At 41.6% G+C, this 22,502-nt stretch overlaps 3 protein-coding genes across 4 annotated transcripts in view; 2 read left to right on the forward strand and 1 right to left on the reverse strand.

The window, feature by feature from the left end:
• The first annotated feature begins 1,719 nt into the window (after positions 1-1,719).
• LOC124855895 (obg-like ATPase 1) lies at positions 1,720-9,725 on the forward strand. Of its 2 annotated transcripts, none has more exons than XM_047346030.1 (11): positions 1,720-1,856; positions 2,169-2,266; positions 2,369-2,512; positions 3,388-3,515; positions 3,694-3,869; positions 3,981-4,061; positions 4,147-4,244; positions 4,340-4,480; positions 7,225-7,321; positions 8,441-8,563; positions 8,639-9,725. In XM_047346030.1, exons 2-11 carry the CDS (start codon positions 2,169-2,171, stop codon positions 8,738-8,740), a joined length of 1,188 nt encoding a protein of 395 aa, XP_047201986.1. In that variant the 5' UTR covers positions 1,720-1,856; the 3' UTR covers positions 8,741-9,725. The 2 variants fall into 2 exon arrangements, with proteins under 2 accessions (XP_047201986.1, XP_047201987.1); XM_047346031.1 differs by lacking the exon at positions 1,720-1,856 and adding an exon at positions 1,865-2,058.
• An 899-nt stretch (positions 9,726-10,624) lies between these two features.
• Positions 10,625-21,569, forward strand: sp3b (Sp3b transcription factor). The gene is made up of 8 exons (XM_047344769.1): positions 10,625-11,398; positions 14,931-15,161; positions 15,243-15,833; positions 16,479-16,679; positions 16,768-16,972; positions 17,073-17,262; positions 17,759-17,955; positions 19,849-21,569. Exons 1-8 carry the CDS (start codon positions 11,330-11,332, stop codon positions 20,100-20,102), a joined length of 1,938 nt encoding a protein of 645 aa, XP_047200725.1. The 5' UTR covers positions 10,625-11,329; the 3' UTR covers positions 20,103-21,569.
• Positions 21,325-22,502, reverse strand: part of uggt1 (UDP-glucose glycoprotein glucosyltransferase 1) — a 43,432-nt gene continuing 42,254 nt past the window's right edge. The window contains exon 41 of the mRNA XM_047344768.1: positions 21,325-22,494. Coding sequence (XP_047200724.1) covers positions 22,475-22,494 — 20 coding nt within the window. The 3' untranslated portion in view covers positions 21,325-22,474. The remainder of the gene's footprint in view (positions 22,495-22,502) is intronic.

Raw genomic sequence — 22,502 nt, forward strand, 5'->3', positions numbered from 1 at the left:
AAACCATCAGGACCCCCTTCAGTTTGCTTATCGCTGTGGAGTTGGAGTTGAAGATGCCATCATACACCTGCTTCAACAAACCCACTATCATCTGGACAAAGCCAGCAGCAATGTGAGGATCATGTTCTTTGATTTCTCCAGTGCATTTAGTACAATCCAACCTGATTTGCTTTGTCAGAAACTCCAGAAGACTCAGGTGGAGGCCTCAACAATCTCCTGGATCAAAGACTACCTGACAAACAGACCACAGTTTGTGAGACTGAAGGGTTGTGAGTCTAACCGGGTAGTCAGCAGCACAGGAGCACCACAGGGGACTGTACTCTCACCATTCCTCTTCACTCTGTACACCTCAGACTTCCAGTACAAGACAGACTCCTGTCATCTGCAGAAATACTCGGATGATTCTGCAGTCGTGGGGTGGATCAGAGATGGACAAGAAGCTGAGTACAGGAAGGTGGTGGACCGCTTTGTGGCATGGTGTGGAAACAATCATCTCATTTTGAACGTGACTAAAACAAAGGAGATAATTGTAGATTTTAAGAGAAACAGGAATAAGTCAAAAACTATTTCAATCATGGGAGAAGAGGTGGAGGTGGTGCAGGAGTATAAATACCTCGGTGTTCACCTGGACAACAGACTAGAGTGGAGATGCAACTGTGAAGCCATCTACAAGAAGGGACAGAGCAGACTGTACTTCTTGAGGAAGCTTAGATCCTTTGGTGTTTGCAGCAAGATGCTGCATATCTTCTATAAGTCTGTTGTGGAAAGTGTGATCTCTTCTACCATCATCTGCTGGGGAAGCAGCATCAGAGCCAAGGACTTAAAAAAGCTTAACAAGCTGATAAAGAAGGCTGGTTCTGTTCTGGGGACTCCTCTGGAACCTCTGGAGATCATTGTGGATAGACGGATTCTTCATAAAATGAAGAACATTATGGAGAACCCTGAGCATCCTCTTCATTAGACTGTCCTACAACAACAGAGTGTCTTCAGTCAGAGGCTTCTTCAGATCTGCTGTAAGACGGAGCGCTACAGGAGATCCTTCCTGCCCACAGCCATCAGCATCTACAACGACTCTTTGAAGAAACCTTCATAATATGAGCTACAACAACATGTAATTTCCCTTTGGGATTAATAAAGTATTTTTGAATTGAATTGAATTAAATACAGTTTCAGTCAGCGTTGTATGTCTTCCCTCGCATCCAGTAGCCCCGCATGCTGCGATGGATGTGAGAATGACGTCATACCTCAGTTTGACATGGAAAAAAAGCGCAATTTGCATATCGTGGAGCTAAATACTGTTATAAAATACACTTAAAGCATTGTGTTTGATGAAAACAAATCAGTCTCCATTCTTTATGCATGTCGCAAAAATTGTGTGGAAATGTGTTTGATCAATTTTTTGGGAATGAATCTGATCATTGGAAATCATGTTTTTTTTTCCTTTAAATAATGACAAATTTGTAAAGAAAATCCATTTGGATGTTGTGCAGCAGAGCTGTTTAAAACTACCATCAACTGCAGGTGAGGCTTTATTTGCTCATTACTTTATTGTTCACATTTTTCGCGTGTTAATTAACACCTTAATAGATAGAATATAGAATGGCTGACAGCTGAGCAAACGAGATACCTTCAGATTTTGTTTTATGCCAAAAAATGTCGGGAAAAGCTCGTTTTTATGTAGTAAAACGGCTGGTTAGACGATCTCAACTAGCCTCTGACGTGTCGTCCGTCTGACCAATCAGAGACGTCTTGCGTCAAAACCCTTCCGCTTGGCGTTGCGACCTGCCTTTCCAGTGGAGTGGCTGGTGTGAGCAGACAGCAGAAAAGCAAACACCACGTTGGATAAGGGATTAAAGGTACCATACGAGTTGTTTTCTCTGCTAAACTGCTTGCCGGTGATTTAAAGGGATCTCTGAGCGCTTATATAACCCCAGTGGTCGGATACTTGGGGTGGTTCCAGTTAGCCACCTGCTAATGCTTAGCATGCTGTGTTTGAATGAGCGTACGAGTCGAGCTGCCTCCACGCGTTTTCAGCAGGGCTAGCTGAGAAGAATCTCGGTTTGTTGAGAAAAATATTAATGGTTTAATGATTCCATGAAAGATCTATAAATAAAGCACAGTATGTACATGTATGTCGTGGTTGAACATTCCTCTTTTACCTCCTACAGATGCCTCCAAAAAAGACAGAAGCTCCAAAACAAGCTCCAATCATTGGACGGTTCGGAACATCCCTGAAAATTGGCATTGTGGGGTTGCCTAATGTCGGGTAAATACCTGTAGGAGTACATGCTGAATATTGTAAATATTTTTAAGCATAGCTGAACTTAGTTACTGTGGTATTGCTGATGTTTTAATGGTTTTGTTGCAGGAAATCTACATTTTTTAATGTGCTGACCAAAAGCCAAGCTGCTGCGGACAACTTTCCGTTCTGCACTATTGACCCAAATGAGAGCAGGGTGCCAGTTCCTGATGAGCGATTTGATTACTTGTGCCAGTACCACAAGCCAGCCAGGTGTGTTGTTGTTCAGCATGGTTGTGATTATAACAAGCATCCACAGTGCCTGTCAAAGGTATTCATAGCATCTGTGAACTTTGAAATATTACCACGGATTTATTGATTGGGCCATTTTAATACACGGGATATGTCTTAGATCTAAACTATTCCATGTTCAGCGTCGTCCTTCTGCATTTTCCAACCTCTGACAGATTTTCCTCCAGGATTGCCCTTAAATTAACTTCATCCATTAGTGGTGTGCTTATGAAGCTTCATGAGACATTCTGCATATTATACCAGTTTTGAAGTTTCAAGCACTCAGGTGGCACCTAGTGGTTGGAGGAAACATTGGAACTTTTTGAAAGGAATTCACACTAAAATCTTTAAAGTATCTATGTATTACACATCAAACGTCCCTGGAAGGTGTGGCACGTAATCTGCCTCATGACTTTAACGAAATGAAGCAAGTTTCAACTTCCTCATTCTGTTACACTAATTTTCAAAGCAAGTTACACATTCGCAGTGTGGTCTGGCCCATCACCATCATCTGTCTACCTTTTCTGTCCCGGTTGTACCCTCCTCACAGCATGATGCTGCCACCACCAGGTTTAACAAGGGGGATGGTGTGTTCAGGGTGATGTTTAGTGTTACTTTTCTGGAACAAAAAGTGCTTTGCTTATAAATCAAAAAGCCCAACTTTGGTCTTACCTGACCAGACCACCTTCTTTCATATGTACACATGGTGTGGCAAACGTCTTATGCGTTTCTCTCTACTCTTCCATAATTTTATTGATCCATTATATAAAAAATAAAATTGCAATTATAACTTGAGAAAGTGTGTAAAAATTGGAATGCACTCTCTCACTGACTGACTTACTATTTTGTCTTCTCAGTAAGGTTCCTGCTTTTCTAAATGTTGTGGACATTGCTGGTCTGGTGAAGGGAGCTCACTCAGGGCAGGGACTTGGAAATGCCTTCCTCTCTCATATCAGTGCCTGCGATGCCATTTTCCATATGACTCGTGAGTAGACTGCTCCATGACTTCTGCAGCTGTTACCTAATGACATCTTCAGAGTGAGCAATTGTTGAGACCGTGCCAAAGCCAGTTGCACATTTCTGAATAAATGGAATAAGCTCCAATCTAAAAATCAATTAGAATTGTGTTTTATGTATGTAAGAGATGCTTTGGTCTGCTTAAGGTGCATTCGATGATGAAGACATTACCCACATGGAGGGCAATGTTGACCCAGTGAGAGACATTGAGATCATCTATGAGGAGCTGCGGCTAAAAGACGAGGAGATGATTGCTCCGATCATAGACAAGTTGGAGAAAACCGCAGTCAGAGGAGGAGACAAAAAACTAAAACCCGAATATGTAAGAAATTTGGACTTGTGGCTCTACTAGAAACGCATCTGTTTCTGCGTAACATAAAAGTTGGTCACAGAGCATTTCTACACCAATTTGACATGCTGATTGCTCCTTCAGGATATCATGATGAAGGTAAAGAGCTGGGTTGTGGAAGAGAAGAAACACGTCAGATTTTACCATGAATGGAATGACAAAGAGGTATTGACATGTTTGCATGCACTGGCATTGAAATACATGTATTTATGACTTGGGGTGAATTTTTGTTTTGAATTGCTCTCTGCAGATTGAGGTGCTGAACAAATACTTGTTTCTGACATCAAAGCCCATGATCTACCTGGTGAATCTCTCTGAGAAGGATTACATTAGAAAAAAGAACAAGTGGTATTTTCTTTTTGCTTTCCTCTCCTACTTGTTTCTACATTTTTCACAGATTTGCTTAATAATTGCCTTCATCAAACACTGCCTTATGATTTAAGGCTGGCAAAAATCAAAGAGTGGGTAGATGCCAACGATCCTGGTGCCATTGTCATCCCACTGAGTGGAGCTCTGGAGACTAAACTTCAGGAGATGGAAGAGGAGGAGAGGAATAAATACTGCGAGGAACAGAAAATACAAAGGTCAGACTAATAAAAAAAGAAAGTGTCACGTGAAGGTGTTAGACCCACAAAAATGGAGCTTAATATGCTGTGTGCCGTGCATTTGTTTTCAGCCCTTCTGAATCAATACTTCGTGAAATGAGTTTGTGGGTTATGTCCCCAACAGCTTCGATCATCTCTAGAGACTGAAAATTTGTCCATTCTTCTCATAAACTGCTTAAGCTTCATTCATTTGTGAAAAATTTTCAAGTCTTCATGCAAATTATCTATTGAATGTAGGCTTAAACTTTGACTGGGCCATACCAACAAATGAATGTGCTTCGACTTAAACCAATCCATCGTAGCTCTGGCTGAATGCTTTGGGCAGTGGTTCTCAAACCTTTCTGTTGCGATCCCCCCCCCTTGAAGAATGAACATTTATCATCCTAACAAAACAGGTCAAAAATGTAACTTTTATTAAAGAAGATAAAGATTATGACTATTCTTTAAAACTCATACAAATGACAAAATATGCACCAGATATGAGTCGGTCACTTTGTGCTAACTAACTTAATAGTATCACAGTAATATTCACAATGAGCCTTTTATCTACTGCACAAGTCTTTTCAATACAAGAATAATAAGGTGCAAACTGAGTAATGAACAAAGACAAGTGCAATTATTTGGCAAAAAATATCTCCTCAGCCATTGTCCCCCTTTGTCTTTGTTCTGGTTGTACCTGACATGTTGCAGAGGACGGAGAACCCTCTCTGGATCTGTCCGCGTTTCCCCGGTTGGAGTCAGAGTCCTCCAACATTCACATTACTTCTGCACATGCGCTGTATTTTGTGGCCAAACAAAACAAAAGGCAAGGCTGTTCTCCCAACCCCCCTCTCATGCCGACTCGCCCCAGTTCGAGAATAACTGGTTTAGGTTCATTGGCCTGCTAGAAGGTGAACCTCTACCTCAGTACAGCCTCTAGTGGGTTTTCTTCCATGGTGGCCCTCTCTATTTCTCTTCACCAACTTCTCCATCAGAGATTGTCTGCTTTTCTGCCCCAACTGAGGCTGCTGCAACAGTGTTTCAGGGCAGGATGGTGTGTTCAAGGTGATGTGTGTATTGGTGTTTTCCTACAAAAAACAATTCTTATTTTGGCCAAAAAGTTCAATTTGGGTCTCAATAACTCGAGCATCCCGGTCCACATGTTTGCTGCCTTCCCTACATGATTTTCTGCAAACGTCTGCAGGACTTTTAATGGTCGTCTTTCAACTAGGGGTTTCATCCCATTGATAAGATTGTCCCAGTTGAGCTGTGGATCTCTGCAGGTCCTGCAGAGTAACAACGGGCCTCTTGCGTGCTTCAGTTATTGTTGCTCCCCTTGCTAGCCATGTTGGTTTAGACAGATACAGCCATGTCTTGGTGAATTTGTAGTTTATATTTTTATTTTGGTGTATTCAGTGCCCAGTGAGATGTTCACGACTGTAAATTATATTATAATCCAACACTGCTTCAGTTGTATCCCTGACCTGTTTGCAAGAACAGCTGGATTTATACTGAGATTACCGTATTTTCCGCACAATAAGGCGCACTTAAAAACCATTAATTTTCTCAAACAATGACAGTGCGCCTTGTAATCCGGAGCGCCTTATATATGGATCAATTGGTTAATTGGTTAATTCATACTGGTTGTACACGGCGCTCTGTCAAAATGTTTCAGTACGACTGGTAAACTACAAAGCCGCACCGCTTGCAGCATTACGGCTACCGTAGTCAGGGGTGTCGCCGAAGTAATAGCGGTAAACACCTGTACTGTGCTTACTCCTAGTCCAACACCACTTGTGTGTGTATAACGACCCCAAAATTGCAGCTTTCAAGAGACACGCTTACGATGCTGAGTTCAAACTCGAGGCTGTCAGCTACGCAGTCGAACATGGGAATAGAGCAGCAGCGAGAGAATTCAACAGTTAACGCTACTATATTGTGAATGTACTAACGTTTGATTTAGTGCATCAAACTGTTTCTTTTACATGTTTACTGAATCAGGGAAAAGTTCCCTTTCACGTTTTAACTAACGTTTGATTTCAACTTCAACTTCATAGACTCCAATGCATTCCTAACGTGCGGTTGGCTCTATTCAATAGAATTCTATGTAGAGGAGACCTTACCATGAGAGTGAATGGAGTTATCAGAACGCTGGTTTGTAGTGTATTAATAAAGTTTGACTGACTGACTTATCTGACTGTTTTGTTGACATTCTCTTTAGCACAGCTCCATCTAGTGGATGCATAACGCAACCCCAGTCAAACGTTTGACTGTAGTAGCTTCTATTCTATGCGCCTTATAATCCGGTGCGCCTTATAGTGCGGAACATACGGTAAATCACACACATAAAAACAGTTTTTTTGCATTGGAATTATTTTAAGGGAGCTGAATAAAAGTGAGCGCCACACTTTTCAGATTTCTGTTAAACATTTTGGAAATTATTTTCTTTCCTCTTCACCAGCATGCACTAGTTTTTGTTGGTTTATCCCATAAAATCCCAATAAAATAAACTTTTGTTGTAATGTGACAAAATCTAACAAATGTCTGTGTACTTCTGAAAGGTACAGTATTTACTGACAAATACAAAGTTCACATTTTTCCAAACCGAAATGAGATGTACGTTTTATTTATGAGATTAAATTCCCTCCTCTGTTAAGCACATTAGACTCTGTGATGAAAGGTTACAAACTGTAGTTGTTGGTCTTTGTATTTGTTACTTATATTTATCATGTGTTTGTGTTTAGTGTTCTGACCAAAATAATAAAGACAGGCTATGCAGCACTCCAGCTGGAATACTTTTTCACAGCAGGGCCGGATGAGGTCAGAGCGTGGACCATCAAGGTGAGTGCTCTGAAATCCAGAACTTTACCTTGAAAATTCTGGTATTTACTGACGTCTTTGGAAAGAAAACTCTAAAGGTCCTAGTATCCATCCTTCCTCCTTTATGTCCTTGTTGTCTTATTTCTTTTCCCTGATTTTTTTTTTTTGTCCTTTCTTCATTCTTCCCTCTTGTCTGCCTTCACCTACCCATCCCTTACTTGTCCTTTCTTCTGCCCTTCAATCCTTCTTCCTCTTCTCTTTACTTCTTTCTTTCCTTGTTTTTCTTTACTTACCTCCTATTCTTTTATGTCATCCATTCTTGTTTCCTTTCACCCAGTTTTTGGTGGCATATTTACAGTACTTTCACACGAAATGCTTTGTACCGTGCCACAGTCCGGTTTTTGCAGCGGATCATGCCAGTGTGAACCCATCCATCCTTGGGTCCTAAAATGTACCAGAGAACACTGTTATAACTGCCAGTTTATCCGGTTCCTGGAGCGGTTCGCTTGCAGTGTGAATGCAGACCAGGCCAGCATAGCAAAAGTAGGAAGAGACGATGTAACCTATCTTCCTAGACCTCTCTTCCTCTCTTTTTCTACTCTGTATGTGCGGAGTAGAAGAAGTGGAGGAAAAACAAAGTAAGAGTGCAAATCCGAACGCAAAAGAAGTTTGAAAGTGTCTTGTGGGGTAACGTGGAGTAGTGAGAAGGTGCAGGCACACAACTACATTTGAACTACAAAGTAGCAACAGAAGCCCTGATGAGAAAGACTTTCTTCTTTGTGCTTTTTTTCTTCTCGATTGGCACAAGATTGAAGCAATACTGCCCCCGAAGCATTCCATTGCAACTGCATGACTTTATTTGCTCTAGTCTAAGAAATCTTTGTGTTAATGCAAACCTTGCCAACTCAAGGACCAGCAGTGTGAATACGCCCTTAAAGCCGTCCTACTGTCATATCTGCCATAAATGATGATGAACATTAAGGACTGGGACCTTGGTAAGCTTAGTCGGGATAGGTCTGACATTTTTAAGAAAGAAATTTGTCCGAACCCTGAGAAATGCAGCAGAAATTGAAAGGGACAAAATTGTATTAGTTTGCTGGATGTGGTTTGAAATCTCCTGTTGCTATTTTACTCCAATAGAAAGGGTCCAAAGCTCCTCAAGCGGCAGGGAAAATCCACACTGACTTTGAGAAAGGCTTCATCATGGCTGAGGTGATGAAGTTCAGTGACTTCAAAGAGGAGGGCAGCGAGAGTGCAGCCAAGGTGAGCGTATCTGCCGCATAGTTTTATCAAGTGTTGCTCAAACATGTTCTCTTGATTCCATCTGTTCGTTCTCAGGCTGCCGGGAAATACAGACAACAGGGCAGGAATTACGTTGTGGAGGACGGCGATATTATCTTTTTCAAATTCAACACACCCAACGCACCCAAAAAGAAATAAAGGGACCACATAATCGCCATGGGGGACGATCTCATTACAGTTCAGTTGGGCTCCAAAGAGCTGCACTGTCGGCTGGTTTTTATAATTCTCCTTTAAAACCTAAAATCAAATATTGGGCACAATTATCACAATCTCGTAGCATAATCCCAATCAAAGCATGCTTTCTATCTCAAGCTGGTTCATTATTTGTACAACATCCAAACAAGCTTGGACAACGTTAAGCTTTTATCATTGTCTATGAAAAACAGTAACTAAACTGAAAAAAACTGCACCAGAATGCAATTTTGCATTTTCTTTTATGATGATGCTAGATTTGGACTGTTTTTAACATTAAACATGCCTCTCTTCTTTTATTTTGTTTGTCTTCAATAATATTTCACCAGCAAATATCAATGAAGCTGTGAAACCTTTCTCGCTTTCACTTTATCTTCAAGCTTAGCAGCATACTTGTGGTAGATTACTTGATGAGCTGGTAGATCTTAACAGGACTCTTGGTTAGTGCTTCATTGATGACAGAACACGAAGTCTTCTTTTATTATAATCCTGACAAGGTCTTGGAGAAAAGCTTTGTTCTTGAAAACATACAAAGAAAACCTTTGTGACCTGTTAATGTAATAAAGGAGAATGAAAGCCATCATTCAGTGCAGGACTGAGCTGGGAATAGGATGGATGTTAAAGAGATGAGTCCAAGCTAACTGATGGTCAAACTCCTGAACTGAATTCATGCTACACTTATTCGCTTTTACTGACTTGCTCTGGCTTGGGTATTGAAAGAACAACAATGTTACCCTGTATCCTTTAATTAAGATGCATTATCATGCATCCGCTGGACTGTGCAGCTGCAGATTCATCTTGTACCACATTGAAAACGTTTTCATGTCATTAAACATTGTCCCTTAAAATGGAAATATTTAAAATGAAAGTGGCATTTACATAAGAAACGTTGCCCTCATTACATGCACGTCAGTAAAAGAAGAAAAATCAACTTGCTTTTGTGTTTTATTTTTCTGCACTGTAAAATGTCTTAAAAAATGAATGTAAATAAATTATATATAAATATATTTGTAGCAATGTTGCCTGGGCTGGTAACCAAAGTTGCTGTAAAATCACAGAGGTTTTCTGTCGTACTAGTCCTGTGGCTTAAAGTCTTTATTAATAAGATCCCAGAAAAACTGCCCCTCCCCCACCTCTTTCTGCATACTGCCAATCTGCAGGCTGAAAGATGATTACACTTGTATCCTCTGTTGGCAAAAAAAAAAAAAGCATGGCATTGAAACTAGATGAGTGCCTCCCTTCTTTTTAAGGTAATGCAGGTATAGAACTACTGTCTATTCTGAGTGTCTTCAGGTCGGACCAAGGAAGCCATTTGTTGCATCTTGAAAATGAAGAATTTTCCCAGGCTATGTTGTAGTCATAAATTTTTAAATCCTAAAAAATTTATTTAAAGTAATTTGAACTCTCAAAGTAAGGATTATACTCTGGACTTTAAGTTTTGAGTTTGGGTCGGCTATTTGAATATTTTTAAAAACTAAATACAATAAAATGAGTATATATATTGGTGCTAAGTTTAAAAAAATGCACAAATACTGATTCACCTGTATCTTTTAACAGGCTGATTTGCATATTCAAATATCACTAGGTCGTTTAGAATGCGCCATTAGAATCATGCTAACAATTTAATCTGGAATATGGGGAATAAAATTCACTAGTAATCATATATACATAATTCAAGGCTGCGAGACTTCGTACAAGGACAAAAGGGGGAAAAAAAGCTAAAAGATTTAAGATGGAAGGTAATGGGCAAAACAAAATGAAGTGTACAAAAAAGGACAAACATGTATGTAAATGTTTTATTTGAGTTGAAGTGATGGAGCGCTCGAACACTGGGATTTAAAGAAACTTTGTGGGGATTTTATCAAACTACATTCCATTTCTGGACGCGCTCGACAAACAGGAAATATACATTCTACAAAAAACGAGATTGGCATCCTGATCAGCCAATCAGGTTTCCCGACACTCCTGCGGAGCCAATTGCATCAAGGAAGAAGGGCGGGACGTCCTGTAATGTGATGCAAATTCGACGTCGAGCTTGTTTAGTCCCACCTTTTTGTGTTTCCCGCACCGTCAATCAAAATAGAAAAAAATCGACCCGAATTCAACGATCAACACTAGCCCGCCTTTGATAAAATAATCATGTTCGGAGTTTGGTTGGTTTGATAATCCTCCATAGTTACGCTATGACTGATACGTAAACGTCTAGCGCATCGAAGCGGCAACTAATCGGTGAGTTTGTGAGAGCAGCAGCGAAGCGAGCTGCGTCTTTTTATCATTAGCTCCTTCGCTAACTAGCTGGATATGGGCAGCTAACCGAGCTAGCTGCTACCTCTCAGAGTTGACAAAGTAAAACTCGTTCTGGGCCCGAGTGCTCCTGCAATCTACGTCGCAAAATTGAATTTCGCAGACGGCGGACCGGAGAGTGGGGATGCTTTGCGGGCTTTTCTGGCAGGCAGGAGTTGAAGATTACAGACTTTTGCTCGGTTTCTCCCCCTCTCCCTGCTAGCGCCAGAGCAGTCTCTGAAACAAGGAGAAATGGCGTCCGCGGACGTGGACAGCAGTCAGAGCGAGTTCCTGCAAGCTGGCGGCGCAGCCGAAACACAGGTATCCACCACATTTTCCACCTCCCTGCCGCTTTCCAAATCTGGTTGTGCTTTTTAGGAGCTTGAAGTTCACACGTTTTAAAATTTTGATGGCATGGGGTGAAAGCCGTACACTTCCTGTGTTCCCCTCAATAACGGCCACCCACTTTCCCCCTGTAAAACCCGCCCATAGTGGGTAGGACGCTGAAGTCAGTCACTTCCAGATAGCCGATATATACCTTGATCTTTGGAGGATGCTGGGATGGTGTTGTGTGTCACTGCTGTAATCATAAAAGTATCGTTCAGTGGTGTTGTAACAGCCACCCATCCCCCAACCTTTCCTGAGCCTGTTGTCTGTCTCCTGACTCAGTTCTTCCTCTCAGACTATTTCTGCATCATCTATCACTCTTTGCTTTACTCTCGCTTTTTGTATAGCGGGACATTATTTCTATACCTGACTGACAGACAGGAGCCAGTGTTATTCTCAGGTGATCCGCGTTTGATCGTGTTATGGTAATTCATAGACGGAAAAAGTGCGTGGGATTGTCTGGACCGGAGCTAAATTGTGTCGTTTGACAAGATTTGAGTGAACCAAGATCCTTTTAGTATGTTTTGGGAAAGTATTCATATACTTTGAACCTTTTCACATTTTGTCACACTACAAACACAAACTTATGTGCATTTTACTGGGATTTTATGTCATTGATACATAATAGTTTATCGTTGTGAGGTGAACAATTATGGTTTTAAAACTATTTTTACAAAAACATTCTGATTTTGGGGGTGCATTTATATTCAGCCCCACCTCTTGGGATATGTCCCTACCAGCTTTGCACATTTAGGGGACTTTTTGCCTATTCATCTTTGCAAAATAGTTCAACCTCTGTCAGACTGTAGGGCATCTATGAACAGCAGTTTTCAATCAGTTTCCACATTGTTAATTTAGGTTTGTACTTTGACTGGGCCATTTTACCACATGTATATGTTTGATCTGACCCTTTCAGTTGTATCTCTGAGTGTATATTTAGGTTCATTGTCCTGGTGAAAGGTGAACAACTGTGGTGCTCTTTTAACCATGTCCTGTCCAGCTTTCCTTCAACACTGACTGTCCTTCCGTCCACTCTTCCATGACGGCCCCATTTGGGCCAACTAATAGTTGTCCTGTTGGCAGATTCTCCCATCTGAGCTGTCCAGTTACCATGAACCTCTTGGCTCCCGTCGTTATTGAAGGATGGCCATGACTTTGGTAGTTGGTGGTGCTCCTTCCATTTTTAAATGGTTAATTGAACAATCCTTTTTGAGATGTTCAAAGCTGGAGATGTTGGCTTTGTACCCTAATCCTGACCTGTCTCTTGTGTTTCCTGGTATTAATGGTGTCTGTTCACAAATGTTGTTTAACAAACCTCTAAGGCCTTCACAGAACAGATATTCCTGCTTAGATGAAATTACACACAAGTGGACTCTATTTACTAACTAGATGGCTCTTGAATGCAGTTGATTTGGCTTTATTTTATTTAGGGTATTACGGGGAAAGGGGGCTAAAAACAAAATGCAAATGTAATTTTTCCGATTTTTATTTGTAAGACCCACGTATCCATTTTCACATTAGATTTTTCAGTACACCGTTTGTTTGTCACATACAATCTCAAAAAACCCAATTTTGTGGTTTCAAAAAAGTTTAAGGAGTGTGAATAATTTTGCAAGGGACTGTAAATGCTTCCCCTAGTTTATTGTTAGAGATCAAGGTCCGTATTCACAAAGAATCCTAAGACTAAAAGTAGCTCCTAGTGACGTCATTCTAAGAAAAATCTTTTTCCTTCGATAAGATAAAAGTTATTCACGAAGGATCTCCTGCCTTAAGAGAGCTCCTAACGTGAGGAAATGTTAAGAGTAGCGAGGAGGACTTTAGTGAGTCTTAAGCAGAAAGACGGAGAGAAAGGAGAGATATTCTCCTCACACTGAACAACAGTGAATTAATAAACCGCTACCGGCTCGATCATACGGAGATCCACCGCCTAAACAATCGAAAAAATGAGCATATAAACTTTTGTAACAATCATAATTATTATTATAGAGATAAGATAAACTTTATCATCCCCCTAGGGGGAAATTAAAAAGTTTCAGCCAGGTTAAAGGTGCATCTCTAGTTAGGTAATATTAGGAAGGATAAATAAATAATAGAAACAATAATAAATTACCATGAATAAAACGTGAACAAAATTACAAACAATATAGTACAGAATTATTTAAATATTTACAGACTGTAAAATGCTTTCAAAAAATACATTTGGAAAGAATTTGAAAAACCCGAAAATATATATACATAAATACAAATTCTAGTCCAGATAAATTACCGTAATCTAAACACTATATACACAGAAGTAGGATGTAAATGAGATGAGGAAGTATCTGCTGTGTTGTACATGATGATGTCAGCAGCCTAAATGGTCGTCTTCAACGCTCCCCGTCTGTGGAGACGTTCTGCTATCTCCTCTCTAGCTTCTGTTCTGGTACCAGAGCTGCTCAGATTCCAGGCCAGGTTTGTTCACACCGTGATCCCAGGTCCAAATCTACCTTTAAACACTCCTCTCTTCAGCCTGTGTTCTGATCGGTTTTCTCTGTTTTGTTTTGGTCATTTTACCATTGGAGATAACGAGGAGATCACAGTAAAATGCTGAATTTTAATATTAAGATGGAATGAATTAATATGAAATAGATACAGTATGAAAATGAAATAAGTAAACATATTAAGCATATCTAATTAATGATGAGCATGTAAATAAGCTACGTTTAAACCCTTTGGTGCTGTGTGACAACTGATTTAATTTAGTTAAGTTTTATCATGTTTTACACATTTCTAAATTAATTTCTCTCCACTAGGAGCCATTTGTTAGTGTTTTTGCTCAACCACTCCTCCTTTATAAGATAGAAGTTTCCGTCGTCTCCTCGCTCAGAGTCACTTTTAAGCTCGGAGTCCTTGCCAGGAATATTTCGGCTAAGATAGGAGCTCTCTGAGAGGACTCTGAGATTCTGTGTGAATACGGGCCCTGGCCTCAGCTAGACTCAATGATGCTTAGAAACTACAAAGCATGTCAGAAACAGAGGTACAATTATTAACTCAGACCCACATTTTAACAATTTTGTAAAGTCAATTAGTGAATCAGTGTAGCAGCTTCAAATGACTGAAAGAATAAGAGAGATATATTTAAAAACTGGTACCTGCTTTTATTTAGTAGTTTTAGATTAGATTATTTATGGTGTCCTTACTGGTTTATGTAAATAACTGGTCAGGATGCTGCCACCATAGTCCTGACCAGCACCAGCAAAATGGATCACACCACAGCAGTCCGTAAATCACTGCGCTGGTTCCCTGTTTGTAAAAGGAGAGATTTCAAAATTAAATTAAATACAACAAATGTGCCTCTGTCCTTAATGTCATTTTCCTTACCTTTGTTTCTTGATTTTGTAAAGGACTTTGAAATGGTCCTGCCTTGCCTTGAAGCTGAGATGAATCCCTGTCTCTTTGCTAATACGAGTGTTGTTTCTGCTCCCAGACAACAGATATGTCAGCCATTCAGTTGACGGGTTCAGACCGATGGGAGGTGTTGACCCCCGTCTCGGCTGCAAAGGAAGACCAAGGTGTCGTCCACATTCCAAACTCTGGGATTGTCACGTCTAACGGGCAGTACGTGCTTCCAATCGGGAGTCTTCCCAACCAGCCCATTTACGTTACAGCGTCTGGGAGCGAGGCCACGGCTAATGGCGTGTCAGGCATTCAGTATCAGGTAACAGACGTGACAGGAACGCATTGGTTATATTTTGTTAAGGTAACAATCATGCTCACAATTGTCTATTTGCGCTTGTAGGTCATTCCCCAAATCCAAAACGCCGATGGGACACTTGCAGGATTCCCAACACAAGGACACGAGATTCAACTTCTCCAAGATGGCAGCCAGAGCAATATCGGAATCAGCTGCTCCACAACAGCAGCTACAGACCTCCTCACACAGGCAGGCCAAGTTCAGTCCATCCAGGGTGTCTCGTTGGCTGGAGGTTCAGCATACGCTGGCACCGTACCTGTAGGGCTTCCTGGCAACATTACATTCGTCCCTATAAACAGCGTAGATCTTGAGTCTCTAGGGTTGACTGGGGCTCAGACGGTACCGATTGCCACTGGGGTAACACCCGAGGGCCAGCTGATTATGAGCAGCCAGCCGCTGGGGAACCAGAGCCAGGACAGCAACAACAAACAGTCGCTGGTGACCGTGAGCGACCCCAACACCAACCAAGAGATCTACGTGCCAACCACTTCCTCTTCTTCCTCCAACGCCTCCCAGCTCCCTGCAACCATCGATGGGACAGGGGTTCTGACCCAGGCCACAGCTGTGTCTGCAGGAGTGTCTGATCTCTCTTCCACGGAGAACTTCAACTCCCACAACCACCTACACCAAATCCAGGTCAGTATATCCAACAGATGTAGCTGAAGGAAACATTATGTTGACCTATATGTTGTTTCATCTCAGTATGAATACAACGGACCTATAAAGGCCTTTAGAGATTGACCTACTGGTATCCAGGAAACACACCATCCCTGTGGTGAAACATGGTGGTGGCAACATCATGCTGTGGGGATGCTTTTCTTTAGAGCCTGCAAAAGACAGCCAGAGCTACAATGAAGTGGTTTAGATCAGTGAGCAATCATGTGTCAGAACAGTCAAGCCCGGGGATTTTCAGAGATGTTCTTCCTGGTTTCTCCCTCAGCTTGGCTTATTTCACAAAGACAAATGGGCCAATAATTGTAGTGTGAAGCTGAGCAAAGCTGGTAAACGTTCCCCAGAAGACTGCAGCTGCTATTGGACCGGAACATGTTCTACAAAATGTTGACTGGGGAGGAGAAATTCATGCCACACTTTTCAGATTTTTGTGGGTAAAATTAAATTGGAAATATAATTGTAATAAATTCCATGGGATATTTTTAAGCTTGCAGTTTACTTATGATTTATCAACATTTGCCTTAAAGTGGGGGCTTGAGGTTAATTGCCGGGCTTCAATTAGAACTGTAGTCCAGTAATATAATTGTAATCACGTTCCTCTTTGTGAAGGTGTCCTCCTCCAGTGCCACCACTATCTCTCAGCCCATTCTGCAACTGTCAGGGGACACCCAGGCCCAGGTGGCTGCGGGCCAGGACCTGACCGGGGCCGGTCAGACTCTACAGAGTGTGCAGCTGGTCAACCCAGGTACCTTCCTCATCCAGGCCCAGACCGTCACCGCCACGGGTCAGATTCAGTGGCAGACCTTCCAGGTAGCGTTGTCCTGTTTCATGAAGATCTTATTCTTTCACAATCTGAAAGAATTTGTATAAATTCAGTTTTTCTCTCTCTCTCTTCCAGGTTCAAGGTGTGCAGTCGCTCCAGGGGCTCCAGTTACCCCAGGGACAGGGTCAGGCCCAGCAGTTGACTCTAGCCCCAGTCCAGACCCTTCCCCTGGGCCAGACAGGCCATGTCAGCCTCCCTAACCTCCAGACAGTCACAATTAACTCTATAACACAAACTGGAGAGCAGTACATACAGAGAGAGGAGGCGAGGAGTCCAGCTGGTAAAGCCACGGATGTGTTATCCTTAAATAGTTTGTGGTAGCCCCTTGCTGTCGGAGACCATAACCTCTCTGTTGTCTGCCTGCATTTGTCCTGGCTCAGGTATTCAGATAAAAGAAGAGCCGGACTCGGAGGAGTGGCAGCTGAGCGGCGACTCCACGCTCAACCCCAGCGACCTGAACAACCTACGGGTCCCGATGGTGGACGAGGACATGGAGACGCCGAGCGGGGAGGGCAAGAGGCTCCGCAGGGTGGCCTGCACCTGCCCCAACTGCAAAGAGTCCGGGGGAAGGTGGGTCTTTGATCAAACTGCCCTCCTATCTCTGCCTGTTGTCCTCTCCATGAACCTCGTGTTCTTACTTCTCTTTCTTTCCTTCCTACTGTCTTTTCATCCTGCCATTAATTTATTCCTTCTTTCATCCTTGCTTCCTCCTTCCCTTGTTGTATTCATTCTTTCCTCCCTTGATCTCTTCCACCCTTCTTTCCCTTTCTTTCCTTTCTTCTGTAGTACTCGTGTTTCTCTACTTCCACTTCTTGTGTTCCACCTCAACCCCTCCCTAGTTATATCCTCTAGTCCATCCTTCCTTGTGTCCTCCTTCCTTTCTCCCTTGTCATTTTTCCTTTGTATTTTGTCATAATTAATTTCCTCTATTTTTTATTTCCTGGTTTCATATTTAAAGATAAGCTTTAGTATTTTACAGTTTAAAACAAACAGAAAAGACTGAGAACTCTGGAAAATTTAGCCTGGACCTTTTATTGACTCCGTTCTTTCCCGCTCTGCTCCACAGGGGCTCTGGTGTCGGCAAGAAGAAGCAGCACATCTGCCACATCGTCGGCTGCGGGAAGGTCTACGGGAAGACGTCTCACCTGAGAGCTCACCTGCGCTGGCACAGCGGAGAGAGGCCCTTTGTTTGCAACTGGATGTACTGCGGGAAGAGGTTCACCAGAAGCGACGAACTTCAGAGACACAGGAGGACCCATACAGGCGAGTCCATCGCTGGGTTTGCAGATAGCCGCCTCGGTTCTCTGCTTGTTTGGATGTCTGTGGTGCTTGCATGGGCCTCATCTTTTCTTAGTCTGTGGGTGTTTGGTCGGGTTTACACGCTGAAGCATTTTGAAATCATAGTTTGACCTAGTAGACAGTTTCAGGGCTGTGGTTTTGAACCACAACAAAAACATAAATGCTGTCTTACCTTGTTGAACCTTCAGCCATTGTGCCCAAACTAAACTTTTAACTGGATTTTTTGCCCCAACCAAAAAGTGATAGAAAAGTGGTAGCTATGAAGTATGCTTGCTTTAAAGGTCTCTCCTATTGAATTATATTGATGATCCAGAGCCGGTTGCGGCACACCGCCGTGGGGGAGAGGTCCCGCGAGGGGATCCTCCCACACCGAGTGGCCGTCCCTTACCCGCCGAGTTGAATCCCCCGGGCAGACTGCGCGGACCCCACCCCCCTAACCTCTTAACGGTTTCACGCCCTGTTGAACTCTCTCTTCAAAGTTCTTTTCAACTTTCCCTTAAGGTACTTGTCGACTATCGGTCTCGTGCCGGTATTTAGCCTTAGATGGAGTTTACCACCCACTTTGGGCTGCATTCCCCAACAACCCGACTCCAACTTGTCCATTAGGAGTAGTAGTTCCTGCCCTCTAGTGGTAGCAACAGCACATTACACCGCTCAGGACAAAGGTTTACAGAACATAATAAAATGAAATGGAAGATAAAAGTTGTTGGAGTATATAATGTTTGGAAGTGAGCAGGCGGAACATAGTTTCATATTCATGTGTTCATTTAGGAGACGAGGCGCTTAAATGAACACTTTACCCCTATAGAATGAGGGGTAAGTAACAGTATATATAGGCACTTAGTAAATAGGCGTGGGCCAGTATATGATGTATATAAGCTATAACCTTGTAAAACTACAATGTATTAGATGATCTAATTGTATTTATTTCAGACAGAAAACAATTATTTCTTCTACTGCGAAAATAATCACACTTTTTAATTAGTTTTATATTAACTGTGGCATTTATTTTGATTTAGCCATATGGAATAAACACCTGCTCAGTTTAGTAGTAGTTCAATGTTTTGCAGAGTATTTGTTTGAGTTCGCTTTTTTGTTCTTATTTGATACATTTGACCATTTTCCTGGTGAAAAGCTTAAAGCTTGCTGAGTGTAACAATAGAAACAGTTCAGCACAGCTGCTGATACATTTGCTTTTTAATGGTTTCATTCAGTTTATTTATTTCTCCGGTTTTTCTGCTGCGGCTTCTTTCATTCTCTGTTAGTTCTGATAAAATTAACAATGGTGACGAGACACAGAGCAGTTTTTAGGGCTGATTACTGATGGGAAATCTACTGATTTCTCTGTAGGAGCAACAATTAGTTTTGTTGTTGGCAAGGATGTTTAATCTGTTCATTTTGTTTTTGTTTTTTTAACCTTTTTATAAATGCCATGTTTTTAAGTGTAACACCATTTGGCTTTTTCCCATCCAGTATATTGAAATAAGTATTTTACCGTGCATGAAAATATTTCTTTACCAAGTAGGAACGGTAAAATCTGATCTTCTGAAAGGACACCAACAGGGAATGTTAAATATATTGAAATACAAATTAAATTGCAATGGTTGTGGATCAATATTTTGAATTGGAGCAAATGGCCCAAAACTGTTACGGCTTCAAAATAAAATAAAAAAATCATGAATTAAAATTGAACCTGAAATACTTAAACACAAGTTATGCAAATCTAAAATTCAAAAAACCAAAAAAAAATGTCCAGATTTGATCCTGAGTACCCTTTCAGTTTGAACAAATGTTTAAAACAAACCTGCCATGTAAATCTCAGGTCACCTAACGAAGGTGTGTGTGTCCGACCTGCAGGAGAGAAGAAGTTCGTGTGCTCCGAGTGCTCCAAGAGGTTCATGCGGAGCGACCACCTGGCCAAGCACATTAAGACTCATCAGAACAAAAAGGGCGGCGTGCCCACCTCCACGTCTTCTCCCACCACCGACGCCGTCATCACCACAGACGGAACCACGCTCATCCTTCAGACTGCCACCGCCCACGACCTTGTAGCCAATCAGGAGATCCCTCTACAGCTGGTCACTGTGGCGCCCGGTGAGGTCCTGGAGTAGGGGGTGGGGGCTTTTTTTGATGACAGGCCGATCACAGGGACCTCTAGAGCTTTTCTCTCCCCTCTTCTTCTTTTTTTTAACATATGAATATATACGTAAATATATATGACAAATATATATATTTTAAGTGAGATTTATCTTGACTTTGTTTGTTTTTTGCAGGCTTTTATAGGGGGGCGAAAAGAAAAAAACATTAAATGTGGTTGCTATGTAAACGCGTAAACACGTCACAAAACGTGAACTAACACTCAAGAACACAACGTGAAATGCCTTACTTTGTATTATACTCTTGTATAAAATGCTGGAGGTTGCATGTTTTTTACACATTGCAGATGATGTGACTGTAACGGACTTTTACTGTTTGAGGAGGAAGGAGGAGGATGTCCAGAACCTCTCTCTCTGGGATGATCAAGGAATTTTCTGTTTTTAATTCTGATTCTTGTGGCAGGAGAGTTGTGAGTGAAACCAAGCGCTCTGTTTGAAGCAGCATGAAGCCCAGGTATAAATGCTGCTGCCAAGACTGGATCGCTGTTTTTAAAAGGAGTAGTTCAAAATGTCTTTTTGGCTTAACTTTAATACTGGAAACAGGCTTGAGGGAGTCCACAGAAGAATTGCAGCTGTAAAAGTCCACGCTGGCTCGTTCTTGTTGTGTTTCCAGTGTTTGTTAAACATGACCTCACTCACCTTTGGGCCACATGTAAATTAAGTTGGTTTCTACACATTTTATTTGCACGCAGCAGTCGTCTCCCAACAGAGCAGCGATGCGACGCTAAAAACAGAGTGCAGGTGGAGCCGATGGGCAGAGTGGGACGACGGCGCCGCCGTTTAGTCATCTGGAGCAGACAAAGAGCAACTTCTTCCAGTGTCTGGTCAGCTTGAGCAAAATGTCCCACCTGTCCTCCAGAGCACACAGTCCTCTGTGCTTTTTCACATATTGCAGAAAACAAACGCCCCTTTACTTTTGTTTTTGTTTCTGTTGTAAATTGATGTTGTATTTCAGTCTCTTTACTAATCCGGGTGTCATCTAAACCAGAACACACACGACGACGATCATAGATTGTGAAGGAGAACGTGTCCGAGTGTTGCCATGTGAGGAAAACAAAAGCAGCAGATTGTCATCTGACGGTCCAGCTACGACCGCGTCGCGTGGGACGGCTTTTGCAATAACAGCTCTGTTGCTAATTCTGGCCAGATGTCGTTCGAAAGGAAAACAATCACGCCATTTGATTTTTATTTTTTTATTTAATGTAATCCTTTCCTCAGTTTGTCTTCATGTTTGTAGCATTCTTTTACATGTATATTACTTATTTTCACCTTGTTTATAGAAGCCATTACTTACTTAGCTGAATTTGTTGTATCAAAACCTTATTTTAAAGTAATTTTTTAAAGATTTGGTGTAAAAATTGAATGTTACCTTTTGTAAAACCTTTTTTCAAATGGATCACAATAAAAGTCTAAAAGCTTCCAGTTTTTGGGAGATTTATGTTTAATAGAGTTTGGATCGTGTGAGACGAAGGTAAACGACATGAAAATACATCCTGAATCGATTTAATAAAATGAGCTGAAACAGTTTTCCCAGCCAGACGCTGGTGTCACGGCTGCTGCGCTGCTGATGGTTGCACCCAAATTAAAGGTCCCAGCTGCAGCAATAGAGCAAGAATTTCAGGGTTCCTACGAGGGTGGAAAATTATAGAGTTTGATATTTAGTGTTTTCCACTATGGAAAAGACTTTTTTTTTCTTCAGACTTCCCCTGTTCTCAAGACGTTACATTTGATCAATTTATCCATCTGTCATTGCCCATCCCTCCTGTCTAAATGTTCTGTATTTAAAACCAGGCCACTGTGGAAATATCTGCTCTAAATTTAATCAAGTTTTTTATTTCTACTTAAAAAAATGGTCTAAAAATTGAAGTCTGAAAAAGTGTAATTTTCACATGAAAAAGTTGTAGGAACTCAGATTTTTCATACATAATTTCCCTTCATGGTTGGGTTGAACCCAACACCAACCGTTAACCCCGAACCTTCCCTGTACCTGGAAATTATTCCTGACTCTGAGGTTGAAGGTCAAAGATCCTGCTCCTGTTGTGCTTCCACCACAGACCTAACCTGAAATCAGTGCAAACTCAACATCTGACATCCAATACAGAAAAAAATAAAAATAAAACACTTTATATTTGCGTCACAAAGTACATTCCTGCCATGTCAACCCACATATACATAAAATTAGAAAAACAGCAGAACAAGCGTTTGGACCAGTTTGTTTCTGATGTGTGGTCGGTGTGTCAGTGGTCCGCCCCCAACGCTCAGGAGGAACCTCTTCATCAAGCTGATCCTTTAAACAGAGTCCAAATCTCTGGTTTGTTTTGGATCTTTCACAGCTCTGAGTGAACATCTGACAAG

Source organism: Girardinichthys multiradiatus, chromosome 19 (assembly GCF_021462225.1).
Source record: "Girardinichthys multiradiatus isolate DD_20200921_A chromosome 19, DD_fGirMul_XY1, whole genome shotgun sequence".
In the NCBI taxonomy this organism is placed as follows: domain Eukaryota; kingdom Metazoa; phylum Chordata; class Actinopteri; order Cyprinodontiformes; family Goodeidae; genus Girardinichthys; species Girardinichthys multiradiatus.

What these genes read in the sequence shown, in the direction of transcription:
- LOC124855895 (XM_047346030.1), top strand. Translation starts at nt 2,169, where the DNA reads ATGCCTCCAAAAAAGACAGAAGCTCCAAAACAAGCTCCAATCATTGGA. An exon ending in GTGGGGTTGCCTAATGTCGG is followed by an intron (nt 2,267 to 2,368) that starts GTAAATACCTGT and finishes GTTTTGTTGCAG; the next exon opens with GAAATCTACATTTTTTAATG. An exon ending in CAGTACCACAAGCCAGCCAG is followed by an intron (nt 2,513 to 3,387) that starts GTGTGTTGTTGT and finishes TTGTCTTCTCAG; the next exon opens with TAAGGTTCCTGCTTTTCTAA.
- sp3b (XM_047344769.1), top strand. Translation starts at nt 11,330, where the DNA reads ATGGCGTCCGCGGACGTGGACAGCAGTCAGAGCGAGTTCCTGCAAGCT. An exon ending in ACCACCTACACCAAATCCAG is followed by an intron (nt 15,834 to 16,478) that starts GTCAGTATATCC and finishes CTCTTTGTGAAG; the next exon opens with GTGTCCTCCTCCAGTGCCAC. An exon ending in TTCAGTGGCAGACCTTCCAG is followed by an intron (nt 16,680 to 16,767) that starts GTAGCGTTGTCC and finishes TCTCTCTTCCAG; the next exon opens with GTTCAAGGTGTGCAGTCGCT.